Below are 23,994 nucleotides of genomic sequence, written 5' to 3' on the forward strand. Positions count from 1 at the left end.
AACTACTGAGCCTGTGAGCCACAATCAGAGAGTCCACACGCTGCAACAAAAGATCCCCCATGACGCAACGCAGACCCACGTGCCACAACTGAGACCCACCACTGCCAAACAGAGAACAAAAAACCTTTTTTAAAAAATTAAAGATTATTCTGGGTGTGTGGAAGAATGGATTGTAGGAGCATAGAAAGAAGCAGAGAAACCACAGGAAGCAGCAGAGGGGTAATCCTTCCCAACTTAAGGAGGAAGGCTCTCCCGGGGAACACAATCCCACCTGTGTCCTGTGGGGGCTCCCAAGTGTGGCCCCCCGACACCATCCCAGCAGGGACAGGTAGGTCTCGGGTGTTCTGAGGTTGCCCTCAGCAGGAGGCTAATGCAGGAGTCCAGGCATCTGGGAAGGAAGAAGTGATGGCAGCCTGGGCTGGCATGGTGGCTGTTGAGATGGAGAGAAGTCAATGGACCCAGGAGTCACTAATGGACTGAATGCAGGGGAAGGAAAGAGACTCCAGGAAATACCCTGAGTGATGGGCCTGTGTGTGTGGGACCGCTGGGCTGAGACCCAGGAGACGGTGACAGGTGCTCTCTGTTGCATCTCTCTGGGGACAGACGGGGCACCTTTGGATCTGCCACCATTCCAGCATCACTGCAGGCTGTGCATGTGCCAGGAGATGGTGGAAGATGAGCAGCGGCGGGGGAGGACCTTCCGGCTGGAACATCTGGTGCAGGGAATCCTTGAACTCCCCAGGGCCAGCAAGGTGTGTTCAGACGAGCAGAGCTGAGCAGGCTCAGATGGACGCACGCTGATGCCCTGCCCTCCTGTTGGTGAGCCAGGCAAATCACCAGGGAAGGCGAGTGACCACAAGCTCGGAGGTCTTCCCCGGGGATGTAGTTGGAGCCTGGACTTGGCTGGGGCTCCCTGCCCAGAGAGGCACGGCAGGAGGTCCTGCAGGACACCGCCTCCCCACCCACCCACCCACCACAGAGCCAGCTTGTGACCTGGATCTGAGGAGCCACACCAGGGCAGAAAGCACAGGGGGACAATAAGCCTGCAGGTCATCCTGGGGCAATGACTTCCTGAAGACCCACTCTGGGAACAATGATGTAACACCTCCACCTGAGATGGAGAGACGTCACAAGTGGATGAGTTGGTTTTCCCACGGGAAGTGAGCCTACACCACCCGTCCTCCTAGAGAAGCCAGAGCCTTCCTCTGCCCCCAGGAGCAGCTGACTTGGATAGCTTCCTCCAGGCTAAGCTTCGGAAAACCAAGAGCCCAAACAGTAACATGATCCCTGGGTGCGTCCTCCCTAGAAACCTGTCCTGGGGAGGCCCCGATCGCTGGTTCCAGACAAGCAGGGCAGAGAGCACAGAACCCTGCTGTCTCCCAGTTGGGGTCAGGGGATGAGGCCTGGTGGGCCGGAGCAGCCCGCACAGCCCCCGACCCGGTCCCCAAGACTTCAACAGCAGCCTCTTCCCCAGAAACAAAGCAGGTCTCTGCCCAAGGCCGGGAGACAGTGAGAACATCCCATGGGTTACTCAACCAGAAGTTTTCATTGGGCCCTGTGCTGGAGTCAGAACAGCTGCTGAGGCCCATAAGGGCCTGTCTTTCCAAAGTTTGCTGTCCAGGCATCGAGAGGGAGGTACAAGCTTCCTGCCAGACCCCAGCCCAGCCCCCACTGGACTCAGAGTAACAGGCACAGACGAAGCCCTTGCCTCCATCAGGGAGGCAGAACTTCTGAAAATACAACGCAGGCCATGCTAAGTGAGTCAGGACTTGCTTGCAGGAAAGGACGAAACAGAAATAAGCACAAAGGAAATGCTGGACATGAACCCAACCTCTCCCCCCAGGATGGACTGGAGGGGGAGGACTCAATCAGGCATGCGGTGGAGTGGAGGACCATTCACTCATTCATTCAACAAATCTATACAGAGCTCCCAGTCCCTGTCCTCCCGACAGGGCAGGGGAGCAAACAGGCAGTGACAAACTAGAGTGATCAAGGGGCAATGGCTGAGTCCAGCCCCTAGAGAAGCCTTCTAGTAGAAGCAGCACTGCATTTTGGCCTCGAGGAATGAGCAGGCCCAGGCAGGGCTAATCCATGAGGAGCAGACGGAAGAGGCTCCTCCAGTCCCTGGGGTGGTACACAAGGTGGGTGGGGGGAGGTCCACACCCCCCCAACCCCCACCCTGACTGGTCTTTCTTTTGCTTTCAGCCCACGACACTGGTCTTGTGACCCTACAAGTTGCCTTCAACAACCAGATCATCTCCAACTCGGTGGTGTTTGAGTACAAAGCTCGGGCCCTGCCCACACTCCCGTCCTCCCAGCACGACTGGCTGTCACTGGACGGTAAGAAGGGCGTTCGGGTCACCTTACCAAGGCCCAAAGCAGAGGGACACCCGGGAACCCTGTGCACAAGGTGTGAGAAAGGAGGAAGCACCCAGGTATCCTGACTTCTGCTCGGGGCCCAAGTCTCACCTGGTGAGACTCACCTTAATCTCGGCCTTTCCCTGGAACACAGTGAGTCTGTGAGCTTGGGCCCAGGGCCTGCCAGGGGATCTGGCAGCCAGACAAACCCCCAAGTTGCTAAGCCTCTCTCAACAGCCCCAGAGCAGCCAGGTCGAAGCATCCTCTACCACCTCATCGCCACCCACCCAGGGCAGTTCCTGGAAGCAGAGGGGCTCCTGGAGGCCAGCGCCAAGCCCTGAGCCTCTCAGAGGCGAGGCCGGGGGAAGGCAGCCCGAGATGGGCTTCTTTCTGATTCCAAGGCTGGACTTCGGGGCTGTGTGTCCAGTGCTTCTGCCTTTTAGAGACCATAAGCCAAACCTTCTTATGGAAACTCTTCCCCACCCATCACTCCTGCCTCTAAGCTATTTTTACTTCGGCTTCTGCCCTATACGGGCTTCCCAGGTGGCACAGTGGTAAAGAACCCGCCTGCCAACGCAGGAGACACAGGTTCAATCCCTGGGTCTGGAAGATATTCTGGAGTAGGAAAGAGCAACTCATTCCAGTATTCTTGCCTGAAAAATTCCATGGACAGAGGAGCCTGGCAGGCTACAGTCCATGGGGCTGGAAAAGAGTTTGACACGACTGAGCAACTGAGCATGCACTGTCCTGTAGAGCATCTGACACAAGCCCAGGATCACCATCAGGACTGAGGGTGGAGGGCCAGGGAGCCCCCAGTGGCTCCAAGGGAGGAGGCTGGATGTGATGGCTGAGGCTGCTTCTCTAAGAGCAGCTGCCCTGCTCAACAGGGGTGGCGGGGTGTTGGGGAGGAGGGTGCTAAGGTCAGAGACTGCCCTTCCATGCATGGACATGCCCAAGGGAAGCTCCGAAATTGGCTGGAGGGCTGAGTTGATGGTCTGCTCTGGACAGAGACAGAATGGAAAGGATGACTGAACCTGCCATTTGTATCAGGGCAGCTGCAGAGATGCCTGTCTGTGGGATCCCTTGCTGGAGACCATGCCAACCCAAGGTGTTAGGTCTCGGCTAAGCTCACCCAGGGCCCTCTGTAGGGTCAGTTCCTTAAGCTCCCCTTTCCTATCCACAGCAGCCCTTTGCCTTCTCCCCTCTCAGACCTCCCTTTGCTGCTGGCCGCTGGAGGATCTCTGGGCACGGGTACATGCCTTGGCAGCCTTCCTGAGCCACCCAGGGTGTAAACCTCAGCCTCATCGCAGCCCTGGCCCCAGAAGGGACAGGGTGCCTGGCAGCCATCCCGGCCACTGAACCCTCTGAGCTGTTCCCGGAGGTGGCTTTGGGTCAGCAGGCATCTGCGCCTGGCAGTGGCTGCCTGGGAGCACCAGGCTGGCCTTGGCAGCCACCCTGGCCAAGGCTGCAGCCAGCCGGATGACCCGCAGGATGTAACAGAGAAGGGCAGGGTGACCAGGGGCTCCCGTTCAGGAAATCCGGTTTCAGTTTTGCAGAACAAATGGGAAAGGGAACAGGGAAGTCTGCAGAGCCCTGGCTCTCCCTCAGTGACCAGGTCACCTCTCCAGGGTGACTGAAGGATGCTGGGACCAGTCAGTGTGGGACCTGCATGGGAGATGGAGCACTTCCGAGAACCAGGTCCAGCCAAGCAGAGCCTCACCTGGAAGCACAGGAAATATCAGCTGCCCCACCCCCCACCTCCGGCCTCCCGGCGTGGGGAGGGGAGACAGAGAGCCAGCTATCCAGGAGGGTGCCTGCAGGAGAAGACGCTATGACAGGAACCATGGGGAAGGGAAGCCACCTTAACTGCTCCATGAGAAGCACACCCCTGAGTCCTTGGCCAAGCTGGACACTGCTCCTCAGCAGCCCCCTTTGCAGGGACTTGGAGCTCTGACCTCCCTAGGCCTCCGGTTGAAATAAACATCCCCCAGCCCCTGGCAAATACACAGGAGAGATGACAGGAGGTGGGGTGGGGAGAAGGCAGGACCACCCCCAGACAGAGAGTAGATGGGGGCCTGGAAGGACCCCGTGGATCTCCTTCCTTTTAGGCTTGACCAGGCATCCTTTCAATAGTGGGAGGCGAAAGGGGTCCAGAGCACAGGAACCACGAGACCTCCCACCTTGCCAGGGTAGAGGAATAAAACGTCCTTCTAGTCCTCCGCCCCCTTCAATGAATACGAGTGACTTAGCCACCCGCATTTATCCAGCCTGATAAATAATACCGAGGGCGGGGGGTCGGGGGGCAGCCACAGCGCCGGGGACATAATCCTCTCAGTGCAGAGAGGACGACTGGGACAGCCCAGAGGGTGGGGGTCCCCAGGGCTCTGGCCAACCCTATGACCCGGCAGTGGATAAGTGTGTCGCAGAAGATGCCGCAGCGGCCAGGCTGTCTGAAGCCTTCCTCTCGGCTCCCCTCCCCTCGGGTTCCGCAGCTCCTCGGCTCAGTCCCTCCCGCCCCCACGGTTACCCGGCAAATTCGCAGTTAAAGCCGCGGGGACGTGCGGGCGCGCGCGCTGCGGCGAGAGGGAGGGGCGGCGGCGGAACGGGAGGGGGTGCGGGGACAGCAGCGCCTGGCAAACTGGGGCGCGGCTGCGTGCACACACACAGTCGCACACACACGCATGCACACACGCACTCTTGCACGCCCGGCGCAGCTGCAATGCAGTGGCCCTGCGCGAAGCGGCGGGCAAGCTGCGCCCGCGCCCGCCCGGCGGACTGCGGCACCGCTAGGCCCCCGCCCGCTGCGGGGAGAGAGCGGGGACGCGCGGCCAGGGATGCGCGCTCCCGTGTCGGCGGCCGCCTCTGGATGCGCGAGTTTCTTCTGGTCCCAGCCCCCGCCCTGCGTCTGTTGCCCAGCTCGCGATCCTGGGGGCGCTCTTTGCCCCTCCCCCATCCCAGAAAGGGAGAGTTGTTTGGGAAGAGAATTTCAGCTTTCATTTGTTTAAAATATCGATTGGCTTGCCAAACTGAAGACTGGGTGGGGGACGCTGACACGGAATCCACGCGCTCAGCGGCCGCAGCTGGGGCGCAGCCTTTGTCTGGGCAGCCAGAGCGGGTGGGAGGCGATCGTCCCCGCAGGGGGTCATCTGCGCAGGGGCTCCGCGTCCCCCAAATCTCAGCAGGACACAGCCATCCAAGCGGAGACGGCGCGTGGAAACGGGGGAGGGGGAGAACCGGGAAGAACCGCAGCCACCGGCATCTACCCGCTCCAAGCCGACTTTGGGGAGCGCAGCCCCTGGGGTTGCGGGCGCTGCATCGCTTCCCCCAGACTTGGGGCCTCCACCCCCCCCCGCCCCTCACTGTGAGCTCTAGGGGGGGCACAGGCCTTGTGTGCCTGCCCCCCCCCCCCCTCCTGCCTAGCACAGGCTGGCAGATTGCGGGCCACAGTTCCTATCTGTCTTAGGGATGATTGCGTGAATGAATGAAGTGTCACGGGAAACATCAGGAGAACTGCATCCAGCCCGGTGTTCAGGAAGGTTTCCCGGAGGCAGTGTCTCTTCCGCTGAGATCGCCAGCTTGAGCAGGCTGCAGCCAGGCTAAGGAAGGGGAAAGAGCCTCCCCTGCGGGGAGGGAGCAGCAAGGGTCCCAGGAGGTGCAACAGTCACTTCCTTTACTCAAGGCGCTCAGGGAGCTACCAGTTTCACCATTTCTTCTCCCAGACGTTCAGATTCAGAGCAAATTTCCACAGGTTGCTTGCACCAGGATCCCAGGGTGGTCTGGGGCGGGCCAGCCGTGACTTTGGGGAGCAGTGGGGCCTCTTCCAGGCTAGAAGCAGTCAAGCAGCCAGTTTACCCTGGAGACCATTTCTGGAAGGCCTCTGGGAACTGTCACTCCTGGCCACCTCGGGTCCTGTGGAGACTGCCAGGGCTCTGCTGAGTGTGGGGAGGAGATGCTGTGTGTTTAGATGGCCTTGGCTGGGCCTGTGTTTGCAAAAAGCATAAACCCAGGTGGTTTGATCCTGCAGTTTTAGAACCGAGGGGATGGGGCTCACATCTGGCCAAGGGCCCTGGGACACCTTTAAGTAACCCCGTCCCTGGAAGAGGTGAGTGGAAGTTCGGGGTGCCTGGTTCTCTCCTCTGCAACCAGCTGATGCTCCCCAAGGCCCTGGCCTGGGCCCCTCTCCAAACCCCACTAAGCAGCTTATTCTTAGACTCTATTTTCAGTTGTCTCTGGGTGGCTGAGCCTCCTCCCGGGGTGAGAGGATTGAAGGGAGTCATGGATGCAGCTTTCTTGGGTTCAGCCGGCCAGCCATCTGGGCAGGCCTCCTGCTGACCTTCAGTAGGGGAAGGACCTTGTCATCTGAGGCAGAGCGGTGAGCAGTAGCTCTCATTTCATCACCTAGGGGCCTGCTTCGGGGGCAGGGCGGACACCCTGGCAACTTGTGGTCCAGGTCACCAGGCCCAGAGTAGAGTACCCAGTAAGCCAGGCTCTGGGGCAGCCGGGCTCTGGATTAGAAGTATGGAAGATGGGAGCCTTGCCCTCCTGTAAGGAGGTGGAGAGAAGAAAAAGAAGGATTTGGTCTCCCTGTTTGGTCTTCTGTGACCAAACCTTCACTGCTATTAGAAGATGTGTAGCTGGGATGGTCCCCAGCTCTGTCCACCTCCCCTCACCTCCCAGCCGCCTGTCCCTGGCCTGTGGCCATGCTCCTGCCAGCCTCTCCCCTGCTGGCTGGTTTCTAATAGCAGCCTCCACCCACCAGGAGTGGGAGACCACACACTGAGCCTGAGGTCAGAGGCGCAGCCCAGTAGCAACAGGAGGGGCCATTCCAACTGTGAGACTGGCCCCAGGAAGCTTCTGGATGCTTCCTGCCCCCATGGGGACACCCCAGGGCTCTCTGATGTGTTTACCTTGCTGGCTCCTCCTGGCCTGGCTCCCTCCCTCCTGCAGATTCCCCAGCCCACCTCCCAGCCACCCTCCTCTGGGCCTATTGTGTGACAAACCCTCAACCAGGGAGAACGTCCACAGAGCTATCACAAAACGCATCACTTCTACCAGATGATGGGGGCAGGGGAGGAGCACGGGGTAAGTAATCTAGTTGTAACTAATTTGAAAGGCCACTGTTTTTACTAAATCAAAGATTTGTTTTATGGAGTAGAATACAAAATTCAGGAGAGTCTTTCAGATCAGACATAGAGCATCTGTGAATGGTCTTGACTTTGGAGAGTGCCTGAATTACAGGCTGAGTTAGTGCCCAAGGCGGGGTCCATGCCCTCCTCCTCTGGGAGCACTCTGCACCAACTTCGCAGGCTTGGACACAGGGGTCTGCTCTGTAAGTAAGAAGAAGCACTGCCTAGAATCTTCTGGCATTCACCTACACTGGGGTCTGGGGTGTGCCAACATGGGTTAGCTCTTGGGTCTCTGGGTATTTCTTTGCACAGCAGAGACCTAAGAGATAAGATGGCAGTGGCAGAAAGAAGCTGATGTGAGCCAGTCTTACATTTGAAGCTGAGTGGCCAGAAGGACCTCTGGTCTGAGCTGCAGCTGCCCAGCCAGGGCCTCGCTCCCTCCTTCTCCTCAGTGTTCTGTTCTCTGTGGGGTCCATGCCATTACAAACTGGGGTGGGTGTCTGTCCTTAGCCCTTCTTAGGCAGAAACCAAGGGGCCTGGTGCTCAGATGCCCCCAGGGGATGTGATCTCCTGCGGTTTACGGCCTGGCCCCACTGAATGGATCTGTGTGGAGCTCTCGGTGTAGCAGGGATGGGTCACCTTGGGGCTGGGCCTCAGCCGCCTCCCTGCAGCAGTGACGAATGGTGCCCTGCAGAGAACCGGCAAGCCCAGCATCTGCAGAGGCCAGGGAGGCAGGCTCTGCATCCTTGTCCTGGCTGTTGGGCAGGAAGCAGAGTAAAACCCACGGGTGAAGCCCTGGAGCTTGGGCAGACGTGGTCACTCTCACAGGGTCAGCTTCCCAGCCATGTGGGGGAGGGGGTGGCAGGGCATAGGTGGCTCATCCTGAGGCCTGAAGGTGGGAAGCTCGACCCCTGATGGCCAGCATCAACCAACTTATCCTTGACCGTTGCATGAGGTTCTCACTGATTCCATAACAAATGGCCACAGACTTGGGGACTTAAAACACAAACATAGTCTCTTGAATTCTAGAGGCTGGAAGTTCAAAATCAAGGTGTCAGCAGGGCCACACTCCCTGAAGGCTGTAAGGGAGAATCCTTCTTACCTCTTCTAGCTTCTGGTGACCACCAGTGATCCCTGGTGCTCTTTGGCTGGTAGCAACATAACTCTAATCACTGCCTCCATCATCAGATGGCATCTTCTCTCTCTGTATCTGTGTCTCTATTTTCTCCTTTTACAAGGACACCCATTTTTGGATTAGGGCCCCACCCAATCCAGTGAAGCTGTTTTAACTAGTTGGATCTGTTATTACCTAATTTGCTATTCTTTAGTCGCTAAGTCATGTCCGAGACTCTTTGCGACCCCATGGACTGCAGCCCACCAGGCTCTGTCCATGGGATTTCCCAGGCAAGAATACTGGAGTGGGTTGCCATTTCCTTCTCCAGGGGATCTCCCTGACCCAAGGATCAAACCCGCATCTCCTGCATTTGCAGGGAGATTCTCTACCACTGAGCTACCTGGGAAGCCCACCACCACCTTGACTCAGCCCCAAATATTCTTGCACATCCTAATCAGGCTTCTGGCCTCTCATCTTGCCTCCTTCCACGAAGGTCGTTCCTTCTTGCATCACCAGGCACTGCTTGGACTCCAGGGGCCCTTTCTTTTCCTGGAGTTTACATTCAAAGGAGGGAGAAAAATAACAGACACACACAGAGGAAATGTCAGAGTACTTACAATGGGTGGCCACCTGGTAGAGGGCGGCCAGGGTGGCAGCTTGAGGTTAGGAGCCAGCAGAGGCCCCTCCAGGAAGATGCTGTGACAGGAGCATCTAGGCTGAGATCCTGGGAAGGACATCCCAGGTAGAGGGAACCACAGGAACAAAGTCACCTGGTGAGTTGGGGGTGTTGAGGGGGGTGTGGTGGTGAACAGAGTTAAGGGGAGGCGCAGCAGAATGAGAAGGGACCAGGCCTGGGAGAGGGGTGGCCATCAACCAAGGCAGGGAGCTGGGACTTCATCCTGAGGACAGTGGGGGAGGGGGGTTATAAGGAGGTGAGGGGACACGCTCAGTTCTGTTTTCAGGATCCCTGCTGCCCCCAGCTGCTGTCTGGAGCATGAATTGTGACTCCACCTGCAGAGAATCCACCCCAGATGCTCTGCATCTATGCAGGCAAGGGATGAGGGTGGCTCCAGGGAGGCTGGATGATAAGTCACAGGAAACACAGTTTGGAGATGTTTTGAGGGTAGAGCCAAGGGCCCTGCTGATGATTTGAACATGGAGGATGAGAAGGAGAAGGATGTGTGTTGCCTAGATTTGGAGCTTAAACAACAGGGGTTGGGGACTCAGGGAGTCACTTCCTGAGCTGGAGGAGTTTGCAGAAGCAGTGAAGTGGGAGAGAGGGGACTCTCGAGTGGGTTTTGTTCACATTATGTTTGACAGGCTGTTAAAGTCACCAGGCAAATCATTGGGTTTGAAAGTCTTCAGGCCAGGGAAGGATCCAGAATGGAGATAAACTTGAGATGTCATCAGCTGAGCAACGGAGTTTAAAATCATGGGTCTGGGTGCAGGCAGTGAAAGTCACTCAGTCGTGTTCGACTCTTTGCAACCCCATGGGCTATACAGTCCATGGAATTCTCCAGCCAGAATACTGGAGTGGGTAGCCTTTCCCTTCTCCAGGGGATCTTCCCAACCCAGGGATCGAACCCAGGTCTCCCACATTGCTGGCAGATTCTTTACCAGCTGAGCCACAAGGGAAGCCTGGGTCTGGGGTACAGTTGGCCATGAAGGAGGGTGGATAAAGGACAGGAGAGGGCATAGGGCCAAACGGGGGCACCCCCAGTATTTTTTTTTTTTTTTTTGCTGCGAGGCATTTGGGATCTAGTTCCCTAACCAGAGATCCAACCCATTCCCCTGTATTGGAAATGCAGACTCTTAACCACTGGACCTCCAAGGAAGTTGGATGTCAAGTGGAAAAGCTGCTGGCAAACGGGTGAGAAGAAGCACCCAGCAAGGCAGGAGGAAAACAGGGAGGACATGACCACAGGGAGACCAAGAGAAGAGGGTGTTTCGAGAAAAGAGAAGTGGCAGCCTGTCAATGCCAGGAGTAGGAGAGCAGGGCATTCCAGGCCGAGCAAACCATATACAGAAAGACCCCAAGGCAGGAGGGAGCTCCTTGAGTTTACAGAACCCAGACAAGTGGCTGAAAACTCCCAGAGACTGTCTCTGAGCTCGGAGCCCTGGCCTTCCCCGGGCTGGGACAGGACAGGAAAGACCTGGCCCAGGAGACCTTGTGCCCCCACCCCTCCTCATGCTGCAGGAGAAAAGACCCCGGATCCTGCCTTTCCTGTCGTGCCCTCTGGTGTTGGCCCAGCAAACCAGCACACAGGTCTGTGGTCCCTGGGATGTCTTCCAGACTCAGGGAGACATGCACACCTGCTCGAGTCCCAGGGACTGACTCCCTCCCAGTCACTCTCCACTGGGGTGTGGGAATGGAGGCAAATCCCAAGGCAGGAACAGAATGAGACTCACCCCCAACTGGCGTGTGGATGTCAGACTCGGTGGAGACGCCTCTCTGCCCCGACCACTTGTGGCTGGAACGCAGGAATCCTGTAGGTGGGCCCGATGGCTGCCCCACAGGCCTGCTCAGGCAGCAGCACCCTTGCTCCTAAATCCATTACAACAGACTCCTGTTATCAAACCACATCATTTGGACATGGGTCAGCTCTGCTCCAGGGGGCCTAAACTCAAAGAAAGACCTCTTGGCAAAGCTGGGATCCCAGAAAGACCAGCAGGCCTAGGGATTGGCCAGTTCAGGCCAGAGTTTTGCAGGCTTCCTTCACCTTTTCTGGGATCTGGCTCCTATAAAGAACCTCCCTGGGAAAGACTAGAAGTGCTGATCTGCTGACTCAGCAGTAGGAACCATGGTCCTGAGATGGGGAGGCCCAGCACAGCATCCGTCAGCAAAGAGAAGGGGCTGGGGGTGGAGTGGGTGCTGGTGCGGCCTCTGGGAGGAAGCCAGGTCCTGGAGTCCAGGAGCTGAGTGAGATGAGACCCCAGACTCCCCACGAGCCTTCCAGCTCCTCACAGGACTGAAAAGGCAAAATGGCCTCTGGCTGGGACCCTGCGTAAGGCCTCTCCTTTTAAAAACTCCTAAAAATACACGTTTCTGATCCCTTCCAAGCAGCCCAGTGACAGACCTTGTCTCCTGCTGCTGTGAAAACAGGACTTTCAGAATAGTCTGACAGGCTGGAGACCAGCTTTCTCCATTGCCAACATGCTCCACTCGTGAACTCAAAGTCCTTTGTTTGAGGGAAAAAAAGGGACAGGCAGGCATGTGTCAGATGTTCCATATTTAATAACAGAAGAGATTTATAAAAACCCATGGCAGAGTGGACATGAGACACTTCGAGAGACAGAACTTGAAAGAAGCAGCTATCACATCCTCCGACCTCCTCATCTTTGTGGAAGGAATCGGCCCTCAGAAGAGCAGTGATTGGCCACAAATCATTGTTGAATCAGGACAGACGTCCTCTAGATCAGCGTGCCCGGCTTCCCCCACCCACTTCCCCTTCTACATCCCACAGCCAGACTCACAGACTCCAGGAGCTGCAATACAGGGCAGGTGAGAAACCAACTGGCTGAGGCCCCGGGCCAGTTCTTACACCGGCAGGTGGAAAGGGCTCCCGAGTGTCCTTTCTCCTGTCTGGGTCTGAGACGGTTCCTCACCCTATTTGGTGGCGCTGCTGATGTCTTGTGTCACATCAGAGGCACCAAAGCTGCATCCCTGGGTTTTGAGACGTGAAGGAGAGCTGACAGACCTCTGAGCCACGTGATTGTCTCTTTCTGAAAACCTGCCTCTTGGCACAGAGCTGTCCAGCCAGGGGTTACGGTAGCTGACATCCATGTGCCACCAACTGCCAGGACCTATCCATGAAGCGTTTACGTGTACTAACTCACTCAGACTTCCCAACGACCTATGAAGCTTCCCTGGAGAAGGAAATGGCAACCCACTCCAGTATTCTTGCCTGGAAAATCCCACGGACAGAGGAACCTGGCGGGCTACTGTCCATTGGGTCGCAAAGAGACGGACATAACTTGGCCACTAAACAACAAAACAACAACAAAGTCCCCATTGTATAGACGAGGACACTGAGACATGCAGTGAGCAGGTGATGCAGAAAGAATCATACACAGGTGGTCTGACCCCATCCATCTGCTCTCTCTCTCTCTTTTTTTTTTTTTCCTCAGATCAACCCTCCTTTTATTTTTTATTTTTTCAACTTTATTTTGTATTGGAGTAGAGCCGGTTATGGGGCTTCCCAGGTGGCACTAGTTGGTAAAGAACTCACCTGCCAATGTAGGAGACATAAGAGACCTGGGTTCAATCCCTGGGTCGGGAAGATCCCCTGGAGAAGGAAATGGCAACCCACTCTAGTATTCTTGCATGGAGAATCCCATGGACAGAGGAGCCTGGCGGGCTACAGTCCACAGGGTCGAAGACTTGGACATGACTGAAGCAACTTAGCACACACTCAGTCAATTAATAATGTGATGGTTTCCAGTACACAACAAAAGCAAAGGGCCTCAGCCATACAAATCCATGTATCCATTCTCCCCAAACTCCCCTCCATCCAGACTGCCACATAGCATTGAGCAGAGTTCCCTGTGCCGTACAGTAGATCCTTGTTGGTTATCTGTTTTAAATATAGCAGTGCATACATATGGCTCTCAACCTACCCATCTGCTCTTGACCTCATCACAATGGGAGTCTTCCTCTGGCCTCTTCTCCCTGCTGTAATTGTGCTGCATCTGCCAGAGGCCTGCAAAGCTAGAAACATCCTTTGTTCCTGCTTCTTTCTTCCCCACAGTCCCCTCTCTACCAAGCCAAGAAGTTTGTAAATGAACACCTTTAAAACCCACAGGGCTTCCTCCTCCCATTTTCCATTGCTTTGCCATTTTTATACTGCAGGCCTTTAGCGTCACATCCCTAGGGCTGGAGCCTCCCCATTGGGAGGGCTCCATTCTTGCTGCCACTTTCTCCAGCACCACCCCCATCCCTGCTGCACCTCACTGCTGTGTTCAGAAAAGATTGACAGGCACCTGCTGCGTGCCAGGCGAGGTGCAAGGTGCTGTCCCCTGGGAGGGGAAGACCTGAAAACTGGTGACCGTAGCCCAGTGCCACATGATGAGTTAGAGAGGGAGGCAGGGCTGCCAGCAGCACCTGTGGGGAGGGGCGTGGCCATCTGGGAAGGTCAAGGGCAATCCCGACTGTGCAGTCTAACCCCAAGACCCTTCCTAAGCTGATTTCAGCCTATCTTTCTTGCCTTATCCTCAGCTCTCCCACCTCTCCCCCGCAGAAGGCTCTCCCCTCCTCTCTACCTCCCCAAACACTGTACTGTTTCTCCCCTCTGGGCATGTTTCTTCACACATGCTCTTCCCTCTGGCCTCTCACCCTGTGGTCACTTTAAAGAACTCTGGCGCTATTGAAAATTTCTATTCTAAGGCCTGTCTGCTCTGAAGGCTGACTTCCCCTCCCCTTGTCCCCCTCCCCCCAACTCAGGACACCTTCTTTTTATTTGGCTTTCCCACTACCATTTGTAAATTCTTCCCCTAGCAATTCTTTCTTTGTTATCATTTATTCACTAACTGGTGCTGGAACCCCGCACTGGATGCCAGATACTGGGCCAGGTCTGGAATCAGAACAACAGAATGGATGGGCAAGAACAGATGAGGTCCCTGTGAGGAAAAAAGAACTGACCACCAAGCCTGTGCACAAGCAAGTCTGTCGGGAATTTGTGATGGAGGGTTAGGAGGAGATGTGTGTGGGTGGGGGGACTTCTTAAAGAAGTCACCCCTGATCTGAGATCTGAGGGAGGAGCAGAAGCTAACTCCATGAAGAGGGGGGGAAAACTCAGGGAACAGACAGCCTGTGGTGGGAAGGAGCTTTGTAGAAAGCATGTGATGGCTCAGGAGGTGGAGAGAGAGTGGGGATCAGATCAGACAGGTTAGAGGGACCCCCAGGTACCAGCCAGGATGAGAAATAATGGCTTTATCCCCAAGAAGAGGAAAGCCATGGAGGGCTGGAGGGGCAGAGACATGGCCAAGTTTGCATTTTGAAAAGTGCTATTGGCTGTTGGATGGAGAACAGATTGAAGGAGGGTCAGAGCAAGCAAGGGTAGACCAGTGAGTCCTCCAGCTTTGAGATGATGCTGGACTTGGAGGTTCTGGAAAGAAGGGGGCAGTCAAGAGAGATTCAGGAGGTAGCATCAGTAGGACTCATAGATTGATTAGGTAAGGGGCCTCCATGTCATTCACCCTGGAGGAAGACCTGTCACGAGTTGGGCTGAGTTTGCAGGGAGAAGTCAATAGCAAGTCAGTGGACTTAAGATCCAGAGCTCAGAGAAGCATGTGGGCAGGGAATGTCTGTGACATGTCTGCATGAAGGTAGCATGGAAAGAAGTGGGTCAAGGGGTGGGAATCAAACTGACAAAGGGGAGAATCTAGCTGAGTCCCTAGGCCAAGGACTTTTATCTTAATTATAAGCTTGCCCCAAGAGGCCATGAACACAGTACCTGCTCAATAAGTATTTCTTCAAGGGATAGATGGATGGATGGATGAGTGAATGGATGGATGGGTAAATGGATGGATGGATGGATGGGCAGGTGGATGGATAGATTGATGGATAGATGGGTGGGTGGACATCCAGTGGTGTTTTTGTGACCGTCGTCCTCATTGCTGACTGACTCCAGCTTTAGGCTGCATGGCCCCTGATGTCAAAAGCAGTTGGGGCAAGTGTCCAGAACTGACCAGGCACCACCAACCCCTTTCAGGTCTCTCCATCACTGGACAAGCTTCAGGAAAAAAACCTAAGACAAGAATGCAGATTCTTGACCTTTATTAAATGTGTCCTTGAGGCTGCCTTCAGAGCTTTTATGGGGCCACTTAGTGAGAACAGAGAATTCACCGCTCAGCTCCCTGGAGTTGGAAAAGAGAAAAAGTAAATTTCCTCCCTGAGCTACTCAGACCCGTCTCTCCTCTGGACCTCAGAGAGACTGGGGACTTCCCAACAAGTCCCTGGCAAATCATCGCGTGGTGTGTCACAGTCCTGGGGTCTGGAGGAGGGTCTCATCTGACCCCCTGTGACTTCCTCATTGTCTGACTCAGCCCCACCTTAGCCTTGTCAGTGAATGAATGAATGAATGAATGAGTTGGTAGGTGGGTAGCAGAGTTGGGGGCCATGAAAACCTGGCTATCCACACTCATTCCCATGGAATTCAGTGCACCAAAATGCTCTGGTATGACAATGACAGCCATTCCAGCGAGACCCCATGCCAACAGCTTCATGTTCATGTACAAGCTCCTGTTGAGATCTCACAATACCCACCTCCTCTGGCACTTATGGCCCCACTTTCTTAGGTAAGCACCTCATCCCTCAACCAGGTCATAAACCACATTGGAAGAAGCAGTTTTGGCAGAAGGCAACCTGTACACCTGCCCATTGTCACTCATACCTGCTGAGTCCCAGCCAACTGAAGGGCACTCTCCTGGATTCAGGGCTTTATGGGTCAACTGGGCATGCCCCTGCCTCCGGGAGGGCATGGCCCAGGACATGAGGCAAGCCAGATGGGACAGTAGGTGTGATGAGCAAACTGTAGGGGCAGGTTCTAAGTATTAGGTGAGCATGTAGGAGGGCCTGGGAGTCCTGTGTTCCATCAGGAAGAGACAGCACTTGACAGGGGCTGACCATGAAAATGATGTTTGTTCATAGAAATGCTCTTCATAGGTAGAAAGAATGTGTGAAGAGTTGGTCAGCTCACAATCCATGCTTGATTTTAATCTTTGACAGGACTCCTAGAGCCCGTGAAAGCTGTTATACTCACAAGCCCACCCCCCTCCCCAGGTCAGTAGGTGTCCAATACGATATTGGGGAAGATCAAGGAAATAGCTCCAGAAAGAATGAAGAAGCTGGGCCAAAGTGGAAACGACACTCAGTTGTGGGTGTGTCTGGTGGTGAAAGTAAAGTCTGATGCTCTAAAGAACAGTATTGCATAGGAACCTGGGATGTTATGTCCATGAATCAAGGTAAACTGGAAGTGGTCAGCAGGAGATGGCAACAGTGAACACTGACGTTTTAGGAACCAGTGAACTGAAATGGACTGGAATGGGTGAATTTAACTCAGATGACCATTATATCTACTACTGTGGGCAAGAATCCCTTAGAAGAAATGGAGTAGCCCTCACAGTCAACAAAAGAATCCAAAATGCAAAGAATCCAAAATACGTGGGTACAATCTCAAAAACAACAGAATGATCTCAATTTGTTTCCAAGGCAAACCATTCAATATCACAGTAATCCAAGTCTATGCCGCAACCATTGATGCCGAAGAAACTGAAGTTATACTCATAGTTACAGTTAATTCCATCAAGAGGACCCACATGGAAACGAGCCAAGGGAAGAGGTGTGCAGAGCAGGGTCCAAGAGGGCACCAAACATCCAGCTTCCCCTGTCTGCTCCCATGGAGTCATGGTCAGCATTAATGTCCCTGGATCAATGTATGACACTGCTGATGGAGAATCACCAATCAAGGAAGCTCCCCTGAGTCTTGGTGTCCAGAGTTTTTAACTGGGGCTCCATCACACAGTATTGGAGCTCCATTACAAAGCTCCAATACTTTGGCCACTGATGCAAAAAAGATCACTGGGAAATACCCTGATGCTGGGAAAGATTGAAGGCAGGAGGAAAAGGGGGCAACAGAGGATGAGATGGTTGGATGGCATCATCAGCTCAATGGACACAAGTTTGAGCAAACTGTGGGAGACAGTGAAGGACAGGGAAGCTGGGTGTGCTGCAGGCTATGGGGTTGCAAAGAGTTGGACATGACTGAGTGACTGAACAACAGTTACATACGTGTGAGCAACTGCCCATGTGGCTGATCTCAGCTTGAGTCTCCAGTCTCTCCTGAGTTGGCTGATACCATGTGACTGAAAGCTTTTACCCTAAATCACATAGTTGATCCTTCTAGACTGGCCAGCCCCAACCCCACAACTATCCAGTATAACTAGCTCTTACCTTAAATCATATTATAGGACTATCCAGTGACTCAGGCAAACTAAGCCACTCCCAGCCGGTGTGGCATTCCAAGGGCATGGAGCTCACCTCCCAGAAGGCAAGGACAAAAGCCAGTCTTCTCCTCAGTCAAGGTTAAAATCTCTACTGTGCAGAACTGCACCTCCCCTCCTCTGCCCCTACCTGGTTCTTGCCTGTCTCTCCTGCTCCTCACCCCAGCAGACCAATTCATTTCTGCTGTTCTTGTTGAGAGAAGAAATGCTATGTGTCTGACATGGTTTTTGCTGTTGTTGCTGTTGTTTTTAAAGTGTCGCCCATACGCAGATCTTGTGTAGCACTCAGCAAGTCTTTCGGGCCAAAGAACACATTTTATTATGAAAAATGGTTCAGGCAACTACTTTGTCTTCTGCAGAGAATACTGTGCAAAGCTCAAGATTTCCTGGGCAGGGATGTGAAATTCACTAGATTGCAGATCCATCCACTTAAATGTGAAATCAAATGAGAAATTTTAAGAGCCTTTGACAGCTAAGGTTATTATTCTGACATATTATCTCAATTACCTCTTTAAATTGCTCACCTGTGCCATGGCCCGTGATGCTCTGTAAATGAACCTTCATCCCGTCTCCATTCTGCAGACAGCACCCCCCGCTCCAGCAGTGTTCTCTCCTCACTAAAGTGTTCTCCTGGTGGCTCCATTTGCTGCTGAAGGGTTATGAGTGGCTCCATTTGGAGCTGCTGCCCAGTCAACTCCCTCCCCTACGCTCTCCCCATCTCCTTCTCCTGCACTGGGGGCTGGGAGCTTGGAGGAAGTCCCCTTACCAGTGCCCCCTCCTCCAACAGTGCTCCTTTCCCTCCCCCAACACTGATAGAAATGGATCTAACCTTACAAATGGATCTGACCACCCAGGTGTAGACAGGAATCTCAGAGCTGGAGTGGGGGCCTGAGCAAAGAGCATCTCTGCTCAATAATTCACCTTTAAGAGAAAAGGAAGACATGGATGCAGCGTTCAGCCATCCTCTATGATGTTAACAATTCAGTGTGATTCTAAGACATAAAAAATGCATCAATGCTCTAATTTTATAAGCTTGATGATGTTTATTATGACATCAGAAGGCCTGGCCTGGGCCCCTGGGGAATAAGCTAAAGCCAGGGACACTCTGAGCAGGGCCTTCCAAGAAGTGGTGTAGACATGCCCCATGAGGTTGGGCCTGGCGCATTCAAAGTCCCCAGTGCCCTGGAACTTGGAGATGGCTGGTGCATTTATCACGAGGCTTTCCTGGTGGCTCAGATGGTCAAGAATCTGCCTGCAATGTAGGAGACCTGCATTCAGTCTCTGGATTAGGAAGGTCCCCTGGAGAAAGAAATGGCTGCCCACTCCAGTATTCTTACCGGGAGAATTCCATGGACTGAGGAGCCTGGTGGGCCAGTCCATAGGGTTGCAAAGAGTCAGACACAACTGAACGACTAACACTTTCACTTCATTTTTTTGGAAAAGTAGCAGGAAAATAGAAAACTTAGAGCAGAGAGCAGTCATGTAGCAGGACATGTGAACCTCCAGGTCCCCTGACTGTGCTCACAGACATCATTTCTTCCCCAGCATCCTCAGGTTTGATTCCCATTAAGAAGGTGAAGAGGGGCTCATTTTATATCTGCTGAAAGGCCCTGACGTTAAGTTACTTGAAAGCGAGTTAAAGCGTGGAGGATCCTTGGGTGGGCTGCATTTCTCAGGAAAGCATCCCAGGGGGTTTCACTTTGATGAGGATGGTACTTCTCAGGCCCACCAGGCAGCAGGACCAAACCAGGGGCTGCTGACTCAGCATCAGTGGTCCAGAAGCTGGTGAGCTGCAGGCCTGCGTGGGGCCGTGGCTGCACCGTGAGGGACCAACCAGGGTATCAGAGAGCCCAGCCTGGGGGGTGGGGGGGCACACACACCTGTGTGTAACACATCTGTGCTTTTCCTTGGCCGCTGTTTTTGTTTTTCTCAGTAGCAGTGTTTAGCACCTAAGGTGTCTAAAACTTCCTGAGCTCAGTGTCAGCTCCCCTTCTCAGAGATGGCTGTAGCTTAAAATGCACCCGCCTCTCATTGTGCTTTCCCTTTTGATTTGACAAGCCTCCACTAGTGACCTCGGTAATGATCTGTTATTTGTAAGAAGCTGCTTCTCTAAATGGGGGGCTTCCCAACTCCTGTTACCACTGATGCCGAAGTTTCAGGGTTTGGTCACAGCAGTTGTCAGGATGGTGATTTCAAAGTGGTCTTCAGTGTAGACACCTGGTCTTTTGACTCTGTTGTCACCTTCAAGAGAATATGCTCATTTCTCTTTAATCAGATTATCAAATTTTAAAAAATGAATAGTATCTTGTTCATAAAAAAAAGTACAGCAAAGCAGTTTTAATAAATGTACTTTGAGTGTGCCTTTTGGGTAAAAACTCCTATTCTTCTTTTAAAAAATATCTATTATTTGGCTGTGTTGGGTCTTAGTTGTGACACACAGGATCTTTGTTGTGTTACACTGGATCTTTCATTGCAGGACAGGCTTAGTTGCCCTAAGGAATGTGGGATCTTACTTCCCTGACCAGGGATCGAACCTGTGTCCTCTGCACTGCAAGGCAGACTGTTAATTAATCACTGGCCCACCAGGGAAGTCCTGACATACCTATTCTTCATTTTGACTCCACTGGGCAGTAGGGTGCATGGTAGAGAGGCCATCCGCAGCCTGGAAAGTGCCTGTGATGCTCTTGGGACCCCAAAGCCTGGAACTTCCCAAGATCCTCCCTGAAAAGATCCACTGAGGGTGGGGTTGGAACCTGACTTGGCAAAGGTGACCTTGAACACAGTTGTTGTTGTTGTTCAGTCACTAAGTCGTGTTGGACTCTTTGCAACCCCATGGACTGGAGCCCGCCAGGCTCCCCTATCCTTCACTATCTCCTGGAGTCTACTCAAATTCACATCCATTGAGTTGGTGATGCTAACCATCTCATTCCCATAGAGTTCTGCACCTGAAGGTCTGTAACCCCTCAGCCAGGTAAAGAGATGCATGGATATGTAGGGAGCTGAGCTTAGAAGACAAAGATTGTCTTCGTCAGTTTGTCTTTGTTACTGCCAGGTGACAAAGTACCACAGACCTAATGGCTGAAATAACAGACATTTATTTTCTCACAGTTCTGCAGGCTAGAAGTTTGAGATCAAGGTGTGCGCAGATTTGGTCTCTCTTGAGGCCTCTCTCCTTGTCTTGCTAAATGACTTCGTTCTTGCTGTATCCTCACATGGCCTTTTCTCAGTGTGCTCACCGCTGCTGTTTCTTTGGGAGTCTAGATTTCCTCTTTGTGTAAAGACACAGCCACATTGGGTTAGGCTCCACCCTAACAGCCTCATTTTTCATCTAATCACTTTTTTAAAGACCCTGACTCCAAATACTACAGTCACAATCTGAAGTCCTGAGAATCAGGGCTTCAATCTATGGATTTGGTGGGAGGTGGAGGAGGGGGAGACACTACTCAGCCCATAAAAGAGCCATTCTCCAAAACTGAGATATCCTGCATGAAGAGGATTTCATCCCTGCTGTGAGGGCTTTGCCAAGGCCCCAGGCCTGCCCTCTGGGACTCCATGGAGGGCCTGACACTCAGACCCCCAGGCCAGGGGCTTCAGCTGGAGTTTTGCTGGCTTGGGCTTGAGTTTTATAGCTCCCTTGGCCAAGGTATGGACTAGTCAAGTCACCTTGCCCTGTTGTTTAGCTGAGACAAGGGGCTAACACCTTTTGGGCACCAGGCTTCGAGCTTACCCTGGGATACAGCTCCTATAATCATCCCTGTTTTATAGATTAAGACACTGAGACTTAGAGAAGAAAGCCTTTCCAAAGTGTCAGAGCTGGAAACACTGCCCAGCCCTTCTGACTCCTGAGTTGAGCACTCACCACTTGGCTACTCTGTCTTCTAGGGGTTTTAGGGCTCTGGATTAAAATAAAGCCCAGGCACAGACTGGCCTGGCTGGCCCAGCTTAGAGGGTTCTAAGGCCAGACATGACCCTGTCTCCTTGAGTGTGTCTGTTATGTGCCACCCAGACTCCTGGCACCAAACAGTGGTGTTGTGTTAACAAGCACAGCTTCAGGAAGTGAGCTAGGGAAGGAAGGGACAGTGGCCCTGCCAGCCAAGCTGCCAAGCCTACCCTTTGGCCAAAAAGGGGCCCTTCACCTGCTTGTACTGTCATGGAAGCTGTATCCCTAGTTTCCAGGTGAGGCCAAGCAGAGAGCTCCGGCTCTGGAGTATGGAAGCTTGGGGCCTCTGGGGCTCACTAGTGCACAGTCCAGTTACTCAAGTTACTCAACCCATTGTGCCTCAGTTTCTTCCTCTGTAGAACTGTGGTAATAAGAACACCCACTGTACAAGCTTGGTGTGAGGATGAAAGGAATTAACATGTGCAAAGGATGGAGTTGGTACCTAATAAATGTTATCTTGATGATGGTGGTGGTGATGGTGGTGATGATAGTGATGGTGGTGGTGGTGGTGACGATAGCAATGATGGTGGTGGTGGTGATGGTGATGATGGTGGTGATGATAGTGATGATGGTGGTGGTGATGGTGGTGATGATAGTGATGATGGTGGTGGTGGTGATGATAGTGATGATGGTGGTGGTGGTGGTGATGATAGTGATGATGGTGGTGGTGGTGATGATAGTGATGATGGTGGTGGTGGTGATGATAGTGATGATGGTGGTGATGATAGTGATGATGGTGGTGGTGGTGATGATAGTGATGATGGTGGTGGTGGTGGTGATGATAGTGATGATGGTGGTGGTGGTGGTGATGATAGTGATGATGGTGGTGGTGGTGATGATAGTGATGGTGGTGGTGATGATAGCGATGATGGTGGTGGTGGTGATGATAGTGATGGTGATGGTGGTGATCATGGTGGTGGTGGTGATGATGATGGTGGTGATGATAGCGATGATGGTGGTGGTGGTGATGATAGTGATGGTGGTGGTGGTGATGATAGTGATGGTGATGGTGGTGATCATGGTGGTGGTGGTGATGATGATGGTGGTGATGGCAGCTCCCATCTCAAGAGGAAGAACCAGGTCTCTCCCCTCCCCAGGTGGCACCTGCTCACTGAGCTGTCTTCACTCTCCGTCCATGGAGCCTGCACCTGCTTGTCCATGAGGACCATTTCACCCAGAGACCTAAGAGCAGATGGGTCCTTGGTGAGGTAGAAGGCCTGGGTGGAACCATGAACCACGCTGGCATGGGTTAAGGGGTCTGGGTCCTCTTGCCCCAGTTCTTCCTGAATGACTACAAAATAGGATTTGGTTAGAGGTCCCGCTCCTCCATCTGTGACTCCTAGCTGTGCCTTAGGCTTTCGGGCCAGCCCCCTCACATACCAACTGTGCACTCCAGCTCGTTTTAATAACAGAGGTAGTAAACTGTGGTGGGAAAGAATCTGCCACAACAAAAGACCCTGGAGAGTATCATGAAGACCATCACAGTTCCAGCCCTGGCCTTGGTCCTCATCCCGAAGCCCACACTAGGTGCCCTCCTGTCCCTGGGCTCCCACTTTACATTCATTATCCAATTTCATCCTCTCCCTGCCTCCAGGAGATGTTTCATCCCCATTTTCCTGACAAGGAAGCTGAGTCTCTCCAGGTGACTTGTTCTGTGTCACACAGCTCAGGGCTGCACATAATAAAGCCCGTTGAATGGGTGCTTTATCACTGCACGTTATCACTTCCTGAGTGTACGTCAGATTATCCATCTTTTGACTCTGCTGCTGAGCACATCTCTGCATGTCCCCTACTCTGATAGGAGACTAGCCATGATGTTTATCATCTGGCACATGTATCATCTTGGGGCTGGGCACAGAGGGATTATATATTATCCATATATAACTATGGATGGGCCTGTATAAGCCACCAAGGAGAATGCACGAAGGTGGTTTCTTTCACCCAGCTTCTTTGGAGTCTCTTCCTGCATCACAGTCCTTAAGAGAGACCTTCAAGCTCCTAGGCTGATGGCTAATGAACTTCTTCCTCCCTCTAGATTAGCACTGACAGCCTTCCTGGGCTAATACCGATCGTGGTAGCATGGTTTGCCCAGGTAGCAAACATCTTGTCTCTTACAACTGTCCCCTACAGTAATCTAATGCTGTGTAACAAACCACCCCAAAGCTGAGTGGCTCAAAACAGCAAGCATGCTTGCATCAGTGTCCTCCATGCTGTGGGTTGCCTGGGCTCACACAAGCAGCTGTATTCACAGGACTGGTCGTTTCAAATCCAATGGTCCCTGCAGCCGAAGCTCAGGGGCCCTCGCTCTGTCAGGTTCTGCTGGACCTTCCAGGACCCCATCTGCACGGCTTTAGATCTCATTTTGCAGAAGAGGAAACTGAGGCACAGGAAAAGTAAGGAGCTTGGCACACAGGTACTTAGTGGTGAGGCAGGAACCACAGTCCAGGCTGCCTTCC

The 23,994-nt window shown here is 53.4% G+C and overlaps 1 protein-coding gene across 5 annotated transcripts in view; it reads left to right on the forward strand.

The window, feature by feature from the left end:
• CAMTA1 (calmodulin binding transcription activator 1) overlaps positions 1 to 23,994 on the forward strand; it is a 967,475-nt gene that overhangs the window by 882,068 nt on the left and 61,413 nt on the right. For all 5 annotated transcript variants that reach the window (XM_086344277.1, XM_086344278.1, XM_086344274.1 and 2 more), the window contains one exon: positions 2,206 to 2,340. In XM_086344277.1, the coding sequence (XP_086200403.1) occupies positions 2,206 to 2,340 (135 nt within the window). The remainder of the gene's footprint in view (positions 1 to 2,205; positions 2,341 to 23,994) is intronic.

Source organism: Bos grunniens, chromosome 16 (assembly GCF_055505025.1).
Source record: "Bos grunniens cultivar Pamir isolate PY7600 chromosome 16, Bosgru_T2T1.0, whole genome shotgun sequence".
In the NCBI taxonomy this organism is placed as follows: domain Eukaryota; kingdom Metazoa; phylum Chordata; class Mammalia; order Artiodactyla; family Bovidae; genus Bos; species Bos grunniens.